Genomic DNA, 17042 nt, shown 5'->3' on the forward strand with positions numbered 1-17042 from the left:
GCGCCACCAACAGCCATGCCCATGACGTCATGACAGTAATTAATCCGATTCTTATTTAGCTTCGTCATCACCAGGCCTATGGGCGGAGCATAGGGAGAGGGATGAACCCTGTCTGTCACACCCAATCATAAGTCCCTTCCACCGATCCAGTCGACACGCTTTGCCCTATCCATGACTCGATCTACCTGGTGGGATGATCGTTCGAAACCAGTCAACACGCTGGTTTCATCAAACGATAATCAATCTCGGGTCGTATGTTTCTGCATCCCCGTGTCAACTTTGAAGAAGAGGGGCGGGGTCATAATGCATTGACAAGCCCATGATGAAAACAAGTAAGATTGCATTCCCACTGGTTATATGACGTGCTAAACATGGGATGAGTAATGATGTCTTGTATCGTTCTTTTTCTTCTCCATTCTGTAATCGTACTAGCTCGACTGAACTATTTGATATTTATAAAAAGTAAACATGGACTAGGTGTGTAGCTATAGTATACAAATATACACTGTCTTGAGAGGTTCTGGTTAAAACTATGCGCAAGAGGTGATATTTTTTGAAAACACCCCCTAAGTCCGGTGTGTAAAGTCAATTTTGCGTATGTACGAGCCGGACTTTGGTGCGTGAAAAGTACCCCTATACCGGACATTTTGGTAACACGCATGCGGTCATTCCGACCCCGGAATGGGGAGGGGGGGGGGCTGGAGTTGGCCCCTTCTAATTGCGAAGTAAGTACAAACAAACTAAACAGGGAGGGGTACTCCAGAGAAGAGTAGGTCGTAATGTATCATGGCAGCCAAACGTGTTGTAGAATGTTAGGTTTTGTTTATTTGTTTTCTTGTAGTTGTTGCTGCTGCTGCTGTTGAAGTTGGTTAACCTTTAAACGGAAAAGGTATCACAGCTTCACTCCATTTTGGCTACGTAACTAAGCCACCTCTCCCCCTCCCCATGATTTTGCAACTCAAATGTCACGTCTTCATTATTGTAAAAGTAACTGACATTTGACGTAGAGGGCAGAATAGCACATTTTCACTCGGACGTTTTTGGAAGTGTTTTGAACGTAAACATTGACGCGACAAATAATTCAATTAGAATTATAGCTGCCCTTTCACTCTCGAAAGAGATTATAATAATATAAGGTCATCTCCTATTGCCATGAACAAATGTAAACTAGGGACTCCTAATCATTAGGAGCCAGAGCAAAATAACACTAAGTTCCGCATAGGCAATCTTTTTATTCAGTTTGTCATATCAGTCAATATTTAATATATTCAATTGGTTTTCGAGATTTGGACATTATTTTTGATGCTCTTTCGGAAAATAAAGAACAAATTGAGAAATTCTAAAAATACATTTTAATGATGTCACAACTTCGGTTCTCTATTCATCCTCATTTTACATTTCAATATAATTCATTATTGCAGGGGGCGAAACTGGGGGTCTGATCGATTCTCCAATTTCCCCCAGAGAACAAGATAAGTGCCCTTACTGAGTATAACATCCAAATTTGTATCTGATGCGTTCCTAGTTTACATTTATTCATGGCAATAGGAGATGACCTTCCTTTAAATGAATACAGTCCTGGGTCATATCGATTTCTTACTTGCATCGTATTCTGTGTGTATGTGTGTGTGTGTGTGTTGGTATTATATTCCCCATGGTCATGTAATTAGAGCTGTCAAGAAAAAGAGATGGGCCCGTGCTATCAAGTCAAACCCCCACACACAGTTTCACAGAACAATTATTATGAGGTCACTCTCATAGGAGAAGTCGTTTACAGACTGTATAGACGGTAGTAGATCTCCTTTGTTGATATAAACCCACTAGCTGTTTCTCAAAGCACTTTCTCGAGCGGTGAACTGGAAAGCAGTGGTATATATCTGAGTACGGTAGGGATATGGTTTGATGCACAAGATAATTATCATTACTCAGGGACGCGCCTTTGGGGATACACACCAAACACTTGAAGATACGCCGCACAGGACATTGGATGCAGAGCTGAGCAATAATACATACATATACTGACCGTGAGTATAGGTTACGTCCCTTATTATATGAGTGAGTGGTGGCATTAATATATTCTTGCATTGAAATTACATTACGCTATATAGAGTACAACCATGGACCTATGTATATACAACAGTGTAATGCATCATATTTTGACATTATAGCACCGTCATGTTGTCGTAGATGAGGGAGGGGTGAGAAGGGTGATGGGTGAAGCATGATAATGGTCTATTGGGAGTTACTAGGTAAAAAATATCCCCTCCTAGCACCACTACCACCATTATCATCATCAGCATTGGAGTAAGAGTAGGAGTAGACATGAGTAGTAGTAGTAGTAATAGTAGTAGTAGTATTATAGTAGTAGTAGTAGTAGTAGTAGTAGTAGTAAAAGTAGTAGGAGACGACATAGAGTAGGAGTAATAGTAGTATTAGAATAGGAGTAGGAGTAGACGTAGTAGTAGTGTGTGTAGTAGTAGTAGTAACACTTTAAAGCTAGTGAATGCAAGTGGAAATGGAAAAGTTTTTTTGATAATTGGTCATGCACACGTGTTTGTTCACTCCCCCCCCCCCGCCGATACACTATCATAATTCATAACGCAATTTATGATAATGACAATGGCAAACACACGCCCCAAACGAAGCACCACAGCAGGTGAACATTCTGGAATAATGATTACAGTTTTTTCTTTCTCCCTCAAAACCCCCAGAGTATCATTATATTCCAATCAACGCTGGTCGCAGTTATTATGGAGGACAAAAATAAGTGCTAGTATGCATTAAAATCGACATAATTAATTATCCCCTTAGAGCAAATATGACCATGATGTAGTATCTATTCAGTGTGAGTCAATATAGAGGGAACCTAAGTTCAACTCAAATATCGCAAGAAGTTTAGATTCAACTATAATATGAAAGATTTTACTTTTAACAAACAAACAAACAAACAAAAACCAAAAAAAAGTCAGATTTGCGGAATTTCCTATGCGTGGTCTCCCTGTATGATGTGTATAATTGAATCGTCACAATCAAACACACAAACTTACCAACTATTATGCTCAATGTGTTGCTTGACTATACAGTGCGTCCCAGAAAAAAATGAACCGAGAATTACCGATGTTTTATCATCAAATTAATCACAATTGTAATTAATAAATGATACTTATTTGTAAAGCTTAGATCCTCCTCTTTCATTTGATGCAACTCATATGATGTACATTTCACGCATGAGTGATTACAAACAATTTGAAGAGAGGAAACCAAAAAGTCATTTGGGGGCGGTATCTGAATTTCAAAGAGAAAATTATATTTCTAGAAAGTTCAATTTCTGCCCTTTCATATGACACCTCAATCAGGAAAAAAGAGCCAGGAATAACAAAGTTCTGTTTGTTTAAAGTAATGCCTGTATTTTTTATTTAATTTGATCAAACGAGTTCGTTTTCACTGGCTGCTTGCCGTAGCAACAAAAATAATTGACAAAAGACTTAACTCCGTTTCGTTAACGATTAGCCATGCATCAAGTCTTTCGTCTTTTTTGTGCATGACCGATTGTCAACGAAACGGAGTTAAGTCTTTTGTCAACTCTTTTTGTTGCTTAGTTGAAACAAACGTTTGATTGATTTGACAGACGAAATTGCAAAATTGGTCGAAAAATCTATTGCTTTCGCTAAAAATCTTAGTTTTAAGATGTATTTTGTATTCTATTACCAGAAGATTATGTGCAAATTTAGTCTTACTTGTTGTTTTCTTTTTTACATTGAATGTTTCCTCTTCATTGATTTTTATTTTCCCTAGATTACATCTTTAACCATGAGTTTCTCCTGGGAATATCTGTTCCTTTCTTTTCTGGGAATGCTGACCATCACAACGGCTCAGTATGGTAAGTTGGATGAATTTACGTGATCTCCTTAAAATTTAAATCAACTCTGCTGCCATTTGATCATATTCATGTTAGTCTCTTATATATTAAATCTTTTAATGACCATTTGAATCAATCGTAGACATTCCCACATCGAACTTGTAATATCTTAATTAAGAAAATCACTACCAAAGGGCTTCATAATAATATATATGTAAAGCGCTTTGAGAGGGCCTGCGGTCCTGAAAAGCGCTATATAAGAACGAACTATTATTATTATTAAATCCGCAGTTTAATAGTTCCTTTTTCCATTTCCAAGGTTCGAAAGAAATCAAGTCTACCACTTCATCTTTTTTTATAAATTTGAAGGGTGGGTGACACAACGCTGTGGCGAACATGGCTTCGCTATCAAATGTTCTACCCTGAGCGAATCCTTAACTTAACCCTGAACTAAACTCTATATTTACCTAGCCCTAATTCTGAACATAAACCTCCCGCAAAACCCAACAGTAGCCCTTACCCTATATACCTCTGACGATTTAGAGTCTGGAGTAAATTTCGCCAGAGCGTATAGTCCCGTCACCGTTGTGTTTTCCCAAAGATGTTAATTTGGCATTTATTTTTTTGAAATCATTATTTCCCCTCCGCCTGCAAATAATGATTACAAAAAAATGTAACATCGAGCCATAAATTGTAACAATATTATATGCCTAATAAATGCATTTTCTTGATTTCTTACTAACTATTAAGCAAGTGGAGCTAGTCTAAATAGAGATCTGTTCTCCTACTATGACAAGGATCTCCCGCCAAGCTATGGGGAAAGCACGACGGTCGATATGAGTCTTTCATTGGAGAAGCTGAATAAACTGGTTCGTCAATCCCATTCAAGTTTTTACCTAGTGCATACAAGGCGCCCTTTCGATGCGTCGTTTTGATTGCGTCTACACTAATCAAACCTCTAAAAATAATGCATAGCCATACGCCAATAAGCCAAATCAGTATTTAAATTAATCATTTTGCATTCACTTCTGTATGATGTCACTCTCAGGTTGCGCGCCTAAGACAGTGCCAATCGTTGGCGCAGTGCAAAGTCAGCAAAATAGGGAATTTCCGATTTGCGTGGACGTAGACGTGTGACTTCCTTTTAAGGCACTGGCAGTGCCTTAAAAGGATGTCACACGTTGCAGTCCACGTTCTCGTCGTGCAAATCGAAAAGTCCCAATGACGCATTGTGTGCCTCGTACTACGTTGTGGAGAAAATTGTGAAGCGCTTCTGTAACTGCAAGGAAAAGGTCTATCCAGGAATGGATAAAAACATGGGCGGCAAACTCCTCCCAATATGACGGAACATAATGTACCAAATTTGGGCTGCCCCACATGCAATACAGTACAAGTTTCCTCTGCGTATTAAAAAGGGAGGCATATGCCGGCTTCATCTTATGCTGTATACGCCATTTACATTTTGTTGAAAGTATTTTGAAATTGGCCCAGATTTCAGCAGTTCGAATGAGACATGGGCTAAAGTATTGAGAACAGTTATTCAAATAACAAAGATGGAAAGCAATAAAGTTTTAAAACGATAGGTAAGATTTTGTCCATCAAAATAAGTTACCGAGTCTTACTGGTCTCGTGAAGCTCGTTATAAATTCACATTTACAATTACATGTACATCTATAAAAGCTTTCTTCACGCATCCGGTTACGAAGGATTCACTAATACTTCGCAACTTCACCCACATCCCAATAAATGATAATAATACTAATAATAATATTTCGCTTTTATATAGCGCTTAATACATCTACGATGTCTCTAAGCTCTTTAAAAATACACTACCGTATAACCCCCGTCATTGGATTCAATATCTGCCCGCGCACACTGTGTGCACAATATCCACTCCCTAGGGAGTATTCCAGCCAGGCGTTACTTGACGCTCGAAAATGTTTGACCAATATTCAACACCCGTGGAGAGTAGCAAGTGCAGATTAATATCTTGCCAACGGATATTAGTGCCGTGTTGGGATTCGAACCCTCGACCTCCGAAGGTTTATAAACAAGCATTAAAGCCCCACTGTCCTACTTGTAGCTACTTGCTCCCTCTATATAGAAAACTTCCCCAATCGGTGCCTGTTTGTCCCCCATGATCCTCTATTTCTTATGTTATTTGAGAGCTGAGTTGATGAGATAGCCACCTGTCAGTGACCTCGCTGTGTGGTCTAATCCCTCCTAGCCACACTAGTGGTGAAAAGCTTTAAATTTAATATACGCGATTCAATGGGATGTCGGCAAACTCTGACCATGATGACGGTTTCGTGAAAGCATGACATGGTCTTTCAATTAAATCATTATGTAACAAAGTCGTATTATTATTATCATTCTGTATTGTTGCAGGACTTTTACAAAGGAACCATTCAAATGACTGTGACGTTGAAAATGGTAAGTGAACTATTCAAGAAAAGGAATAGATTACAGCCTATTTGCCCTATGCACAGTTGGTCTATCACTAACATTTCTATTTCAAGATTTACGCCGCCATGCGCGATTTAAAAACGAGCAGAAAAAAGGCTTGTTCTTCATGACGACGTAACGTGTATATAAATATTTCTGTATCTTATAACACAGAGCTCATACGCGCAGTTACCATTCATTTACGCCTGTAAAAAACATCGAGACGGTGTTTTGTGGCGGTTTACCGCTTCATATCTTAAAGGTAAAGACTAGTTGTGGAAACGCCCCCCTCTCAAAAAATGAAATGGAAGCTCTTATTAACAATCATGTGAAAGAATATGTTTTGACTAATACGTGATGATACAAAATATTGCCGGGAAACCGCCTATACTAATTGATATATTTGGTAAATTATTATATCTATTTGGACCTGATAGATATCGCGCATGTGTCGCGTAGTCCCATATACACCTTTCTGTGTACAGTGCTTGTAACTTTACCAAGACTGGGCCAAATATTCTTATCATTTTGTGATTCCAGAACCTTGCAGTACACACCAATTATGCTAGATGATCAACCTTTTATGATCGATTCCACAACGTTTCTTTCACAATGCAATCGCATGACCAGAACTGATCTTTACCTTTAACGAGCCTTAATTATCCATCATTATTTTGTACATTATAGATGGAAATGAATTCTCTTGTATACATATATATGGTGATTCCTTGGGATGTGTCTCGTACGACATAGGCTAAGGCTTCTATCCATTTGTTTCTCCCCCCCCCCCCCCCCAAAAAAAAAAAAAAAAACTTTTTTGAAATAGCCTTTCTCGTATATCAACCAATGCTCCGTGGTAAATATCAAGGTTTTCATCTATCGTACAAGACACATCTCACCAAATCGTCCTTTTACTGTTTTCACTTCATGTATGTTTTCTTTTTCCAGATGTGGAAGGACTTTCGTTTGCGATGGGATCCGGCACAATATGGAAACATAAGTGATATACTGATCCCTTCATCAAAACTCTGGATTCCTGAAATAAGTCTATACAACAGGTAGGCATTTAACCATAATAGGACCATTGATATGGACATTGTAGATCGGTGGTACTTCACTGGTAGATAAATGATAGTTCATTGGTTAATACGTGGTATTCCGATGGTATATGCGTGGTAGTACAATGGTAAATCAAAGTTAATTCAATGGTCAATACATGTACACGTACATGGTATTTGAATGGTATACATGTGGAAGTGTATATGGGCAATTAACGGTGGTTCGATGTTACATTAGAAAAAGTTCAATGGTACATTAGTATATAGTATTTTAATGGTAGATGAATAGTATTTCAATGGTAAATTGATAAGTAGGGTAGATTGTAGACCGTTAGGCTGAGTAGGAGGTCAATGATACGTCAGAGGTCAATCAAAAGTTTGGGTTATTATATAAGGAATTCGGATTAGCAATGTCAGTGTTTCTATTTTGATTTGATTTGACTTGATTTTGTTTTAAATTATACTTCCTTCTGACAGTGATACAACGGGCTTAACACAGAACAATTTATTAGGTGTCACATGATAGCTTGTCAGCCAAATACAAATACAATATTTTATATTTCGACTATAAACACTGAATACATCACAGTAGAAGGATACTATTAAGATTTTTGTTTGCTATTGGACATTTCAGTGCATTTCAAAGGCACTATGAACATGTACAATGACCAGAAACTGGCTTATGGCGTTGTTTACACGTTTATTCTATTCTCCTATAATTATAGTAATTCGCCAAGTGAGATGCTAAAAGGTTTTTCAGCCCACGTGTACAGCTATGGATCTATCTCCTATCACCCATCCATGAAGATTGAAGCGGACTGTAGCCTTGACTTGAAAGACTACCCCAACGACACCCAGGTAAAAACGAAAAGGTCGAGACGCTTCCGGGGACATGGGGAAGGGTCCGACAAACTATTTCAAGGCCCTGTCGGTCGCATTGGTAACTTATGTTACAACGTTTAACAGTAACACTGTTGATCAGCGATCAGTGCATCAAGAATTCCTTAAATATGTTAACGAAATGATCGTAGTCTTCACCATGGCGTCTTCATTGCGTTCACATAATGTTATTTGACTCATTATGGCGTCCTCATTGCGTTCTCATAGTTGTTAATTATTTGACTCATCATGGCGTCCTCATTGCGTTCTCATAGTTGTTATTTGACTCATCATGGCGTCCTCATTGCGTTCTCATAGTTGTTATTTGATGTAATGGATGTTTAGTTATATAAATTACTGAAACGTGGTGCACACTATTACATAGAACAATCGAAAGTACAATAAGATATGTGAGAGCTATTGCGTTAGCATGACAACAATGGATAAATGAATAAACACATTATGGAATTCATTATCCGTTGTCTAATGGACATGCAGCTATTTGTGAATTCAGATATTTCGGTACTGTTTTAAATACTGTCTTTATAGCCTATATCCTGTAAAACACCAACAATATATAATATTCAACTGACTGGAAAGAGTTTAAAATGATACAATATTATAAGCACAAGTAATTCAAGAAAATAATAGTCATATTTATCTTTTGAATATTTTCAACAAAGTATCGTGGTATTGTGGATGTGTCTTGGTATAGTAGATTCACCTCAATCCCAGCCCGGTACTCACGTCCATTGGCAATACTTTAACCGACATTTGCCACTCTCCAACTAAGTGTTATACCTGGCAGGATTTATTCCTTGAAATGCTCTGTGCGCTGACTACGTCTGCCAGAGCTAAAAAACAGTGTTATATCAAACTTCTTTGGGAGCTCATATAGGCCCCGCCCCCCCACTCAGTGTTATTTAGGGTACGCATATGCTTGTTCCCTCTTTTTGAAAGCACCCCCTATCTGAGGACTGCCAACATTTCCGAACCCCCCTTTCGCGGGCTTTTCCTGCCTTGGAGACCCCCCCCCCCCCATAAATCATGAAAAATGCTCAATGTACCCCCCTAAATTCGGAATAATTTCTCAGGAGTTCAAAGAGATGAGAGACAAAAAGAAAAAACACCCGCTTTTTAAAGAAATCTCCGGGTGAAAAGTTAATACACCCCTTTATTTACAATTCTCGGGCCGGACTTTGTCGCACGAAAAGTACCCCTTTACCGGACATTTTGGTAACACGCATGGGGTCCGTCCGATCTCGGAGTGGGGGGGGGGGGCGGGATATAGGCACATTATATCATAATGCGATATGTGCTATAGCAAGAGCAGTTATTATCATTCATTAACAAAATATTTCTGAATTCCGCAGACCTGCCAGCTAGTTTATGGATATGGGATGTTTGATACAAGTAGAATATCCCTCCGATCGACATCAGATACAATGCATCTCGATGAATACCGTGAAAACCCTCTTTGGGAGCCGTTCAACACCTCGGCTGTTAAGCACACTCGTGAGTTCGTATGCTGCGAAGAGGTATACGATGATATTACTTACTCCTTGACTGTCAGGAGAAGAGAGGGTCATGGTCGAATCGTCTCCGCCGTTGGAATGGATGATGGGATGCATGGGAGCATGCATCCATCATATTCTGTTAATAGAGGAGGAGGAGGAGGACGTGTACACGCATCTAATCAAGGTAAACATATTAAGATATAGTTATCGAATTATCCTCAGGTACAGTGTAGCTTAGGGAAATGTAATGACATGAAAAGACGCGTCCGAAATGCAAACAGTATTATCCTTGAACTTCGAATTTGTATCACACAGAGGTAGAACCCTAACTTTAGAAAATACTAACAGTACTTAATACTATCTGTATGATAGCTAAAATTTCATCGAATTAGGTCCAAAAAATAACTTGAATAACAAACATCACTATTATGCATTATGCATTCCGGGCGCGTCGTTTTTTTAGCCACTATATTTTTCTAAGATACCTTATGATAGCAGTAACATTTGCGAGTGACCTCAGTGAGCTATTGATTCTTTTTATTCCTTCTTTTTCTTTTTTTCAAATGATTTTAAAAATTGTAATTTCCAATGCCAAGAACATTTTCTAATACTCTATTTACACACTGTTTTATTACCATTCCTGTATCATCAACTTCTGTCCTCAAATTTGGGGATTTGATAACCACTTATATATTTAATAAATTAACACAGTACATGTGATGATAAATTAATAATCATATCAATTCATGATTATCATCATCGATTTTTTTTTCTTCTTCTTATTGTCAATGATACGATATAACCATGATTTTTTTTTTAAATCGTAAAGAAAAGCTGAATAATAAATTTGAGGCCAAAATAATACCCTTTTGTTTCAAATTTTGTATATCCCATAGAAAATTCAGATTAATTCATTAATCAATTTATTAATTCCTTTATTAATTCATCTATGTATTTATTGAACATGATCAGTAAACCTGTTTTTCATCATGGTCCCGATAAGGGACATACAAAATATAGTGAAAAATAAATTAAAAAACCAATTCAAATAGAACGAAGAAATACAGAAAATGAATACGTCACTGCAAGTGATATTGACGTTGACTAATGCCTGGATTACGTTTGCCCCGGACACCGTACGATAAATTAGACTACGATTTTTTGTGCGATTTGGGGGGCATCGTAGGAGGCTACGGACTATATGATGTTTGTGTTTAAATTATCTACGAGCATCGTGCCTTTTTTTGTATTGGCCCTCGGGGGCAGGCCGGGGCAAATCCGTACAGAGGCTGCTCGGAGATTGTACGGAAATCGTGCAATTTCAATGCAGTAGCCGGGCAGTCTACGTAGCCTCCGCACGGAAATCGTGCGAAGATTGCGCGGAGAAGGCGCGGTGACCGTGCAGCCGCCGTGCCGTTTTTAAGCGTTTTTTGTCTCCATGTTCACCGAAAAATCGTGCGTTAGCTGCACGAACAGCGTGAGTCCTCCGCGCGATGACCGTGCGGGAATCGTGCAATGACACCTAAGACATGTCTATGGACTATGGGCTTACGATTTTTCAAATTTGTATAACTTTCTGCGAAACAAAATCGTAGAGGCCGCGGAGCCCGTGAATCCGTACGAAGATCTCACGGCCGCCTCCTGCTTCCGTACGGAGGCCGCACGGAAAAGGGATACGGGCAGGATACGGGTTCCGTAGAGTAGACTAATCGCAGATCAAATGTAATTCAGGCATTAGTTGATTTTTTCGTAAGGCTTGGCAGTCATGTGTAAATGTTTTATTTGTTACTATTCTGATAAACTTTTTGGTTCGATCACCCCCCCCCCCCCCCCCCACAGCTGAAGACAAATCTAGCGCGTTCTGGGTTACCTCCATGATCACCACGTGGTTGATTCTCACAGTCTTCCTGGTCGGCCCGTCATCGGCTGGAATACGGATCATCTTCGGGGGCTTTATCATCGTAGCCCTGGTTGTGCTGTCGGTAGCACTCAACGCACAGGTCGACAACTTCCCGGAGACGAAACTAGGTCGGTTCCTCATGGGAGGGATGACGGTCACCGCCGTCGTCATCATCATCAACGGCCTCGTCCACCGCTGCTACCCCAAGGAGCACCCAGTGCATTTAAATGTGAGGGGAATAACTTGAATTCATGATCGCATACACTTTCGAGAAATCAGAGCATGTAGAGCATTTCAATACCCTAGTAGGCTATTTATATTGCATATAATTATATTTTCGGGGTACGTCATTTGTCACTGTCATGTTTGCAGATTTCAGTAGGTGACGCCCAAGGCTTAGGTTGATTTTTGGAAAGTTATGCAATCGTGTAAGGCTTACATTAACATTGGTTGTGGGCAGTTATACCCAGAATGGGGCGGAGTCGTTCTACGCTCAAGAAACCAAGAATGATGATGATAATAAATACTAATTTGGTCTTGTTTACCCAGAAAACCCACCACATCACTAATACCGCCCTTCCTATATGGGCCTAGCAACTATTCTTACCCCGGAAATTGCCAGGTACCCATTTTCACCTGGGTGAAGAGTAGCAAAATAAATGCAAATGGATGAATATCTTGGTAGTGTTGAGTTGGGATTCGAACTGTTAATTCAAGGATTGAGATTCCAGAGAATGAACCCCTTTCCATTTTCCCCAAGAAAGTCTATATCATTTTTTCCTTTTAGTTGGGGGGGGGGGGGGTCATGTGGGATGCTGAGGGTTAACTAAATATGCCCCGATAATGGCGGATCTAGGATTCCCTGACCAAGAAGGGGGGGGGGGGCAAAATTCAGAAAAACCTCTGGAGGACTTGGGAGAGGGTAGCGGGAGGGGTTGTCAATATCGAGAGGGTGGCGGGAGGGGGTGGTGAGGCGAGGGGGTCGATAGGGGGGATAGTGTATTGGTAAATTACTATGATTTTAAAAAAAATGATATTGTATGTAAAATAATATGATTTTATTGCTTTTGGACCCCATGGAAGAACAGGACCATTTTGAAAATGGTCCTGAAATGGGCTGTCTATGCTTTACACATTTACTTACTTTCTTATCATTCGAAATGTGTTTTATAAGTATGTTTTAAAACTTGTATGGATATATTTGGATTTCGGAAGAAAAGAAAAGAAAAACTTCTATGATTCACGTATACACTTCCGCGAAAGTAGGCATCTGCACCACGACATGACTTGGTGTGATTGACCGATGGAACCGACTATAGGGCCGAATAGAAAGTATTCGAAATGTATTGTGTTCTCTTTTTAAACCAGTTTTATGCTGTTCATGTTTCTTTTTTGTTTGCCCCCACCCCACTCTCTCTCTCTCTCTCTCTCTCTCTCTCTCTTTCTTTCTCTCACTTCCTTTACATTTCCTATTAATATTCAGGACGGAGAGCGCTCTAAATCTAAGAAGCTCCGGATATTTGTGTTCATCGACATCGTCGCCTTCTTGATTACAGTCATCATACTGGGGACATTAACAGGCCTCATCTTTGCCTATTAAGCAATACAGCAGGAGCATCGCTACTTCACTAGAACAAATTAAACGTGGGGAGGGGAGGGGTCACCTTACTGGGGACAGGCCACATCTTCGCCCATTAACTAAACAAGAGAGCGTGTTGCTACAGCATTTTGAACGGGAGTGGGGTCGTTATTTTACTGGGGACCTGGGGGTATTTCACAAAGATCCCAAGTTGAACGTATCTCTAAGTTGGACTTAAACATTATGGATAGCCGTTAGCATCACTGAAAATATTTTGTAAAAGTTAATTTAAGAGGCGTAAAATGATGATTCAAATCATTCATATATTCTATTATTCAGGAGATTTCATGTTCTTGATGTGGAATTTTTGTAAAGTCTAAAATACTTCAATTTTTGCTTTTGAATATATTTTATTTTAAGGCTACAAATGGCTCTCCATAATATTGGAGTTAATTTTAACTTAACTCTTTGTGAAACACCCCCAGGCCCCATCTGCAGTAACCGACTGGGAGGCATTTCTCCTGCACGTAGAGGGACGTTGAGTGATCCGAAACACGCAATTATTGTACGAGGCACACGATAGACATTTGCCGTGCTGATCATTTGCTGTGATGGGGTGTTTTGTATGTGAACATAGTACTTTTATATGTATTTCTAAACACATTGTCAAAATCATTGTAAAACGATTGCAGTGTATAGGCATACCGAAAATAAAATGAAAATATTTGTGACCGTTCATGATTTATCACATCGAAGATGACGTGTAAGTGAACTTTGGGGGGTTTTGTGCGAAGTTAACCATTTTTTCCTATTTGCAAAATTATCAAATTTGATTGACATGATTATCGTCATATCATGTATTCATACATGTAATATATCCATTTTTAGCTATCTTGTAAACAACCTAAGTGTACTAGTTAAAGAGCAATTGAATGTAAATATGTATATAACAATTTTAGTATCCTGTGTGTTAAGCTATATCCGATTATAAAATGAACGTTTTCAATTATTTTTTTCTTTCTTTTAAATACGTGGTTATCATTCTATTCTTGATTTTATTTTCATTTTTTTAAAATAGTATTTTCTATTTAAATAGAAAATTCTATTCACTTATTTCTTGTAAGTGATTAAGGATAATTCTTGAATATTCAGTTATATCATGGGGATACCAATTAATTTGTATTTCACCTGTTTATTTGCTTGTGTATTTATCTATTTTGTATTTGCTGCTGTTATTTGTTTATTGTTACCAAACAGAGCCTCATGGAAACCACCAAATTGGTGATATGTGCCAACCTGTATAAATATCAGAAAAATAAATAAATAAATAAAATAAATAAAGAACATCATGGGAGCCATATGTGATCACGAAATGCTCTCATATCACAAACAATTATTACTATAAATAGTGTATTGTCATTAGCCATATAATTTGTTTGCATCATTATACATATATAGTGAAGTGCATTTCATTGATTGCGTTTATCAGTAAGATCAAAATAATTGTGTTAATTCTCTCACCAAATTATCCCTAATCACTACACAATTCCCCATCAAAAAATTATTTCCACAATTGTTTTCACCATGAAGTTTCATGACCTGTACTGAAATGCACTGTTTAATCAAGGACCTTGGCCCCGTTTCATAAAACTTGTTATCAATAACAAGTAACAATAACCGTTTAAAGTTAGTTAAATCGTGGTATTAATTGGCTGAGAAAAAATTTAGCACTTGTTATTGATGACCTATTTTTTATAAAACAGAGCCCTGGTACGATTGCAAATTTCTCACTATTATGTTTATGTCACTTTTATGTCAAAATGCTATTATTATTAAGTTTTGGTTCCTCATTCAAACCATGTTGGATTTATTTATACTATGCTAACTTGCTAAGTCTGTGTGTTTTTCACTTTTAACTAAAGAAATGATATCACGAACAACATGCCGAGTGCAGGTATGGGTAAAGGTATTATACTTCTTTTATACTTATTAGTATTTATGAGAGAAATATATTGAAATGATAATCATTAAATCGAATAATAGCATTTGGATTTTCAAATTTAGTTGTTTTTCTTTTGTAGAGAAGCAATAAGAGGTTGACTTGTCTGTATTGGGAACGATAACAACGCAATTATAATATCATATTTCAAAAGAGGTATATCTAAAAACGACAAAGTTCCGTGCATTGTCTGTTTTTAAAACCTATCTTTATTTTACCAGGGGTGTTTTTTTAAAGTAAATTGGCACTTCCCTTCAGTTGGATGTGTTGTACGAGAAAAACAAGACATTAACCTATATATTCCCTTTCAGTTTCTATGTTGTTTTGAGAAACATCGCATTGTTTTGAGTTTAAAACGCAATATATTATCGTTGGCTGCGACTGCTCATGGAATTAAACGTTATGTTATCTTGCATGATGATGATGATGATGATTGTTTCACCTGACTGCTACGAAAGCATGTATATGTTTCTGAGTAAACAACCAGAGGACCAACGGCTTTAAATCCTCACCGAGGTACTTGTCAAAGAGGAATAATAGAAGTACGTTAATAGAAACATTGTCATTACCAGTGATAAGTTAACCACTGATTTTGTCAAAATTCAATACATTTAATTTTTTTTTAATGACAACTTTTTCATTTAAATCAAAGTAGACCACAGATATGCAATCGCCCGATCGCAAATATTAATATCAACAAGACACCTACTGTCTCATTGGGACACTCCCTAGTCAACTTAACCCCATTCCACACCCACAAAATCCCCTTGCTCGTCCAAATCGCCCCCCCCCCCCCTGACGAGGCATACCAGGTACGCCACTGGTGCTACCTATTTAGCTTTTCAAAGAAGTGCCCCTTTTTTGGCGACGTTTCCACTTTGAAGAAGAAAAAAAGAAATCTGTCACCATTTGTTATTGCTCTCTTCAAGGCAGCGCCGATACTCTCATAATGATAGCACATTTTCTTTGTGTCTTTTTGGAGTGAACCCCAGATTTAATTAAAACAAATTAAGTCTTGGCTTTGAGGTTTCAAGCCTCTGTCTTATCCTTGGTCTTTGACTCTTAGTAGTTAAAACCTATAGGCCTTGAGGGTTTGTGAATGCCTTGACTACAACGCTGGCTCGGTTGTATACCGATGTCTCAAATTTGTATTTTCCACTTTGTGGTCACGCTTCGTAGATTCCCATTTATTAAAAATTACCCTTTTTTGTCGCCCCATTTTGAAAGACGCTCCACCACCATGACCGCCTCTGGTATGTAACCTCATGCAATTAACTTTTCGTCTTTTTTCACTTGCAGGGCCCATACAAGATCAAGTTTACTGTATGTGCTACTCTGTATCATATGGTATATGGAATACATAGACATTTCTATTTGTATCTAAATAAATCTATTTCATACCCCTCAACTGTAGCAATACATGATAACCAAAAGTTCTAGTTGATTTAAACATGAGTTCCGGGAATATACATGCTTTCAAAGTAGTAACTGTGATAGTCAGACAACTGAGACAAGAAGCCCTTGTTGATAAAAATGTCCATACTCTTTAGTGCTTACCAAAGGTCTACTTGATTGAAAAACAGAATGTTCCGAGAACGTACCTGGTCAGTGGTCTCAAAGATATTAATGTAACAAGCAGAGAGTAAAAACATGGTAACGACGAACGGATTTCCTATCAGAGCCAGTTCACCCTTTTATGTTGACACTAGACCGCTCAAAGTCACGTACACATGCAGGCACATTATGTCTTGTAATGACATTATGTTATTGCGTTCTCGCAGCTATATACTCGACAGCCATTTGCGT

General features: G+C 38.3%; 1 protein-coding gene across 2 annotated transcripts; it reads left to right on the forward strand.

Annotated features, from left to right (window-relative positions):
- The first annotated feature begins 1698 nt into the window (after positions 1 to 1698).
- Positions 1699 to 15522, forward strand: LOC100887899 (neuronal acetylcholine receptor subunit alpha-2). 2 transcript variants are annotated; one of them, XM_011678931.2, is made up of 9 exons: positions 1699 to 2055; positions 3796 to 3880; positions 4610 to 4728; positions 6248 to 6292; positions 7253 to 7362; positions 8088 to 8220; positions 9615 to 9942; positions 11598 to 11887; positions 13142 to 15522. In XM_011678931.2, the coding sequence occupies exons 2-9, from the start codon at positions 3811 to 3813 to the stop codon at positions 13256 to 13258; spliced, it is 1212 nt and encodes a 403-aa protein (XP_011677233.2). In that variant the 5' UTR covers positions 1699 to 2055; positions 3796 to 3810; the 3' UTR covers positions 13259 to 15522. The 2 variants fall into 2 exon arrangements, with proteins under 2 accessions (XP_011677233.2, XP_003723410.2); XM_003723362.3 differs by having other exon boundaries at positions 1699 to 2024.
- The last annotated feature ends 1520 nt before the right edge of the window (positions 15523 to 17042 follow it).

Source organism: Strongylocentrotus purpuratus, unplaced genomic scaffold, assembly GCF_000002235.5.
Source record: "Strongylocentrotus purpuratus isolate Spur 01 unplaced genomic scaffold, Spur_5.0 spur5_scaffold_8, whole genome shotgun sequence".
In the NCBI taxonomy this organism is placed as follows: Eukaryota; Metazoa; Echinodermata; class Echinoidea; order Camarodonta; family Strongylocentrotidae; genus Strongylocentrotus; species Strongylocentrotus purpuratus.